General features: G+C 40.0%; 1 protein-coding gene across 1 annotated transcript; it reads right to left on the bottom strand.

Annotated features, from left to right (window-relative positions):
- LOC107615993 lies at nucleotides 4,788-6,432 on the bottom strand. Its single transcript, XM_016318003.1, has 3 exons — nucleotides 6,277-6,432; nucleotides 5,768-6,160; nucleotides 4,788-5,681 (listed from the first exon to the last, which is right to left on the bottom strand). Exons 1-3 carry the CDS (start codon nucleotides 6,430-6,432, stop codon nucleotides 4,788-4,790), a joined length of 1,443 nt encoding a protein of 480 aa, XP_016173489.1.

Here is a 6,432-nt window from a genome sequence, read left to right as displayed (position 1 = left end):
TATACCTGGTATAAAATTATCAAATTTAAGATAAAAATATGTTATTTTTTAGGATAAATTACCCATGTAAATTAAGTTGGACAAAAAATTACATGAATCAACCAAACAAGTAATCGTTACAGGGTCAACTAAGAGGACATTTATATGTAATTTGAATTAGTCTAATTCGAATTACACACACCTACTAATTAGACGGATTCGAACTAGTACCCGGTATATTGACTCATAGTACTTCGAAGCATGCTGATTCGAATTATGGAATATTTTGCTAAAAATATTAAAAAAATATTAGTGAAATATTTGCCAAAAATATTAAAAAAATACTATATGAAGGATTACCATGTGTTTATAACACGCAACGGAAGAAAAAAAGGTAATCCTAAAGATCTATTTTGTGCTTAAATTTTATTCTAGAAATAATACATAAATCATATCTAAATACCTTTAGACACTTTAGTAAAAATCACTTTCTCCTTCGATGGTACCAAGGCGCTATGCGTATTCACACCGAGACCAATCTTTGCTGTCAACTCCTTGACTAATGGACATCTGATCTAAATTGAGAAACCTCTTGCAACTCTTTGCACACCATAAAATTCTTCTCCAAGAATTAGGCTCACATATATTTATGTGTGTAGAGGTAAAGGAATAAAATTCTTGTTATTCTCTCTGTAATTCCTTTACTCTTGGCATACATATATATATTATGAGATTTGTTACTGATTTTAAATTTGAATCTCAATTCAAATTTAAATCATATCTTGAAATTCTAAATCTGAATCCTTCAAATTTATGAATCATATCATAACTCAATTTGAAAACAGAATCAGTTAGGATCTCATCCAAATTTAGAAATAGAATAACTAATTATTCTCAAATCTCATTTAATATTCTCAATCATCATACTATTATTATATTCTTGGTGCTAGCAAAGAATATAATAATATTCCATTTGAATTAATATAATTATTTATTTGATCAAATCAAAATAATAATTAAATAATTCTACAGCAAAGATTAGAACACTCGTTAGTGTGTGACCCCATAGGTTCAATACTAAGACGTGATTGATTGGATTGTGGTCATACTACTTATTCCCAACAATATATAATATAAAAAAATATACTACAAAAAATATAAAAAAATTTATAAATATTAGTTGAATGTGAATTCTATAGCATAAATTTAATCTATGCAATTATTTCAATACACCAACAATTATATTTATATGGAGCTAATGCTAAATCGAATTCAATTAGTTCGATAATACGAGTCTATAAAAAAAATTACATTTTATAAAGTTTAAAAATTTTTATTATGTGATAGGTTAGTAACGAGTACATTACAAATCTTTTATAGTACTTATCGTAACAATGTTTAATTTAATAATTGTTATTAAAATTTTAATTGTATTCGTTACAAAATAAACATACTTTATTATATTAGGCTGGATAAAAATTAAACTATTTAAATAAATAACTCGGTATTTAGAAGTTAAGCATTATAATAGATTTTTGGGAAGTATTTATTATATTATAAATTCATAATTATGTAAGTATGTGAAGGATTTATTTTTTAAATTACGTTTTTAAATTAAATGGTTTTCAATATTATTAGATTGTCCTATTTTTAAATCGGTCAATTCATTTTATATTTATATATTGTAATTATTTATTTTGTAATGAGTACAACTAAAATTTTAATAACAATTATTAAATTAAACATTGTTATGAGTACTATAAAAATTTGTAATGTACTCGTTACTAATCTATTACATAATAAAAAATTTTAAATGTTATAAAATGCAATTTTTTTCATAGACTCGTATTATCGAACTAATTGAATTCGATTTAACAGTGGCTTCATATAGATATAATCGTTGGTGTATTAAAATAATTGCATGGATTAGATTTATGCTATAGAATTCAAGTTCAACTAATATTTATAAATTTTTTTTATATTTTTTGTAGTATATTTTTTTATATTATATAGTATTTTTCTAATATTTTTTACAAATATTTCACTAATATTTTTTCTAATATTTTGAATCAGTCCAATTCGAACTAGTATGTAAATTTGTGTGTAATTTGAATCACCTTTATTCGAATTAGTGGGTGTGTGCGTGTGTAATTTGAATCAAGTTTGATTCGAATTACATTAAATGTATAATTCGAATTAGCCTAATTCAAATTACATGAAAATGTGCTTCTGGTTGATTCATGTATCGATTATTCGTTTGGTTGATTCACGTAATTTTTTGCCCAGCTTAATTTATATGGGTGATTTGTCCTATTTTTTAATTATATTTTAAAAAAGAAACATCAAAATTTAATTTGTAAAGTACTTTTTTAAAATATGTATTAAAAAAATATTAAAAAATTATCAAAATTTATTATTTTTTATCATTATTTTTAATTATTAATTCAATTTTTTTAAAATATAAATCTGTTCGATACTTCGTGTTGTGGACGGGTCGTAGGTGCTTTCGGGGTGCGATGGTAGGAACCAGTTTTGGTTTGGGTCTGGAGGATAAGGGCGGAGACGTAGCAACCTCCCAAGCTACTGCGATGCGAGGGGGGAGTCATTTGCAATGACATTTCGACGCCCAAGTTAGAGTTTCTATAGATGACAGTAAGAGTATGGAGGTAGTGACGTATCCCTTCCCATATATGCTCTGTCAGTAGGGCGGGTCCCAGAGGAGAGGTCCCTTTCATGGAAGCTTCCTCTCCCAGCTGTCGCGTGGCTGGCTGCTAGGGAATTGGTGTCCGGGTCACAATCTGGGCGTACGAGGCCCGTTGGGTCGGCCGCTCTGGTCGGGTCGGACAATGCACCAGCCGAGCTGGGCCGGAACAGTGCCCCCAACGCGTCAGTTACGGCCGTGAGCGTTGTTGTTGGCGCGCTCTGTTCTCCCACATGTGTCGTCGCTTGGTCGGTGTGCCATTAGTCGTGGTAAGGGCGTGCCCCCTACGCACGAGTGAGGCTCGTCGCCTCGAAGGAATGTCTTGCGTCACCTCGATCTTCGCACCGAGCATTTAATGCTTTTGATGGCTGATTCAAACCCTGCGTGAAAAGTCCACTTTGCTCTTGTCTTTCGCGCTTCTTATGCGTCAGTTTCCACTTCAGTTTCCTTTCACCTTTTGCGCTTCTAACTTCCTACTATTACCACGTTTCCTTCATGCCTCTCATCTCCCCTGAAATTCTTCGCTCTGAATTCGTTTATGTGCTGCCTATTTTCCTGAGATTTTCCCAGTTCTTCTTTGATCATCACTCTTTTGGTAAGTTTCCTTTTTTCCTTCTCTTCTTATTTTCACTTTTGCGTTTATGTTGTTTTTCTGCATGTTGCTTCTGCGCCTATATTGCTTGTTTTGGGTTGCATGCTAGGATAGTTCCAATATTATGTAGACATTAGGGGGGTAACCATTTCAGGTTTTTGGTATTTAGGCTTCGTTTTAACCATAGATTTAGCCCTTGCTTGACTGTAGATATTGGATAGGCAAACTGTAGTCTCTGGTGTTAGTGCCGGTTTTCCGACCTCATAGACTGACTCTGAGTGGTGCCCCAACTGTAGGTATGGTCCAACGCTCCGTCGCGAGGGTTCCTGTTGTGAGAGCACCCTACGACCGATATGCCTGGGTGACCTCGGACCTGAAGGACACCCCTAATCAGATGACCTTAGAGGAACTTACGGAGTTTCAACAAGCCAAGTACCTATGCGGGGGAGGCCCTGAGGAAGCTAATTACGAGATGTTTGTTCCCGCTGACCAGGAACAGATATTCCATCTAAACCTACACACTCCTCAGGTTGCTAATTGGATCTGGATGTATAAGACGATGTTTACCAATTTGGGGGTTCGCATCCCTTTCTCCCCCTTCCAAATGGCGCTGCTTAACCGATGTGATGTAGCGCCGTCTCAACTGCATCCGAACAACTGGGCTTCTATCCGCTGTTTCGAGATGGTCTGTGAATATTTAGAGTTGTCGACCTCCGTTGAGGTCTTCTTGTTTCTCTTTATTTTAACAAACCCTTCTAAAGAGGGGAGGGCCAAAAAAGGCTTCATGTCCTTCCAGTCAGCCTAAGGTCGGAGGATTTTTAGCCTGTTTGAGGATTCTTACCATGGTTTTAAAGATCAGTACTTCAAGGTTCACCCTGCTGATGGTCGGCATCCCTTCTGGTTGAACTTGAAGGGGAAACGCCGCATCCCGACTATTAGAGTTTCGGGGCGGGGTATAATGCCTTCACAAAAGTGACATACAAAGGGTTGTCTCCCGAGAATAAGAAAGTTGCCGACGTTTTGTTGGCTATCTTTTGCAAGAATCATGTTAACCCCATCTCCTCATGGGTGATCGTGACATGGCCAGGGGTTATATAGGTGGGTAGTCATTTGGTTGTATGCTCGTGTTTGTTATTATTCATTTATTTCCTTAGCCGGTTTGCCGACTAATGAGTTTTTGTGTCTTGTTTCAGTGTCAATGGATGGCGAGCAAGTTGGACTCGACACTCTATTCAACACATTTCTTTTTGAGGGTAGTGATGATGACTCCACTACGCGTACCAACGAGGTGCCACATTCCTCTGCTGTCGAGGCCGAGGCCCAGTCCCAGCGTACCCAAGGAGAGGTGGCTGGGATCAGCTCTGGTCCGAGTCTTCGGCCGGCGGTCGACGGAAAGGGTGGAGGACCGGAGGTAATAGTTGTTGACAATCCGAGGAAACAGAAACCAACTTCCAGCCCGAAAGGGGCCCTTACGGTAATGGAGAAGAACTTTGATGCAAGTAGTTTTATCGATTCCTAACTTCTACCTGGTACCGAGGACTTCTTCCTTGGGGAGAGACTGGCGTTGTCGCACGCAACCGCCGTTTTCAAATCCCCCCTGATGGATCCAACCGACCCATCATCAGCAACAAACTTCATCATCAGTAGCTTGGTAAAAATCACAGCTCCGAACTCATTGATGGTTTTCCTTCCCAAGATGATGTTGTAGGCCGTGGAGTCTCTTAGAACGATGAACTCTTCCATTACCGACCTCTTCCCCTGACCTCCTCCTATGGAGATCGGTAGGGAGACTACGCCATCAAGATTGATAAAGTTATTGCCTAAGCCGACCACACCGTGTTGGTGGGTTTTCAGGTCGGTGTCTCGGAGGCCCAGAGCATCAAACACATTACGGAACATGATGTTCAAGTCAGCTCTGGTATCTATGAGGATTCGCCTGACCAGGCCAGTTCCCACTCTTGCTGTGATCTCCATAGGAGGGTTCATCTGGCAAGTCATCGAACCATTGATCCTCTGGTCCGAATGATATTGATGGTACCCTCCTGGAGGAAGGCGCAGGACTGGACGATGACACAGACAAGACTTTGGCATCTTTCCTGCATGCTGACTTCGACCTGGGGGCAGTGTCTCTCCCGACCACAACCTCACAATGGTGAGGCCGCGTTCATTGTCCTCCTCGGGTTCTTGTCTCGGTCTCACGACGCGGCTCCTATCGTTGCCAGATCGGTCACGATCCCACCTCCTGGGTTCTCTTATGAGGTGAGAGAACTCTGCCAGCTTACTTTTCGGGACCGCCTGCTCCAGAGCATCCTTCAAATCGAAACAATTTTGGGTCTTGTGGCCGAAGCCCTTGTGGTAGTCGCAGTAGAGGTTTTTGTTCCCTCTAGTTCTATCCTTGAGTTCTCGTGGCTTCGACAGGATGCCTTTGTTGGTTATCTACTGATATACCTCGACGATCGGGGCTGTCAGGGGGTGTAGTTAGTAAACTTGCCTACCTGGGGGAACGGCTTGAAGGCTTTAGCTGGCGCTCCGTCCTTGGAGTGCTCCTTAGGCCTTTCCCTGTTACCGGGCTGACGAGCAGGGTTATAGGCAGGCTGCCGCTTGTTGGCTGCAACGACTTGGCTAACCTCCTCGTCATTGATATACTCCCTAGCCACATTTTGGATTTCTTGCATCGTCCATACGGGCTTGGTGGTAAGGTGCTTCCTGAAATCTTCGTTCAGCAATCCGTTCATCAAGCATAGACTGGTCACCGAGTCGATCAGGCCGTCAATCTCCAAGCATTCATCATTGAACCTATCCAGGTACTTCCTGGTCGGTTTTCCGCTTCTCTGCCTCACCCCTAGCAAGTTGATCGGGTGCTTTGCTTTAGCAATGCACGTGGTGAACTGAGCCAGGAAGCGCGGGTTATGTCCGCAAAGGTTATAACAAAGCCCTGGGGGAGAGCATTAAACCAGCGGATTGTCGGCTCCCCTATGGTTACGGGGAAGGCGCGACACCTTACTTCATCATCCACACCTTCTAGATTCATCCTGGCCTCAAAGGCCGTTAGATGTTCTTGAGGATCTTGGGTGCCGTCATATCTCATGTCCGTTGGCTTATCGAAATGCTTCGGAAGCCGGACCTCGAGAATGGAGTGGTGAAAAGGGGTTGCCCCCAT

This window comes from Arachis ipaensis, chromosome B09, assembly GCF_000816755.2.
Source record: "Arachis ipaensis cultivar K30076 chromosome B09, Araip1.1, whole genome shotgun sequence".
Classification (NCBI taxonomy): domain Eukaryota; kingdom Viridiplantae; phylum Streptophyta; class Magnoliopsida; order Fabales; family Fabaceae; genus Arachis; species Arachis ipaensis.
This window is presented reverse-complemented; position numbering and strand designations above follow the sequence as displayed.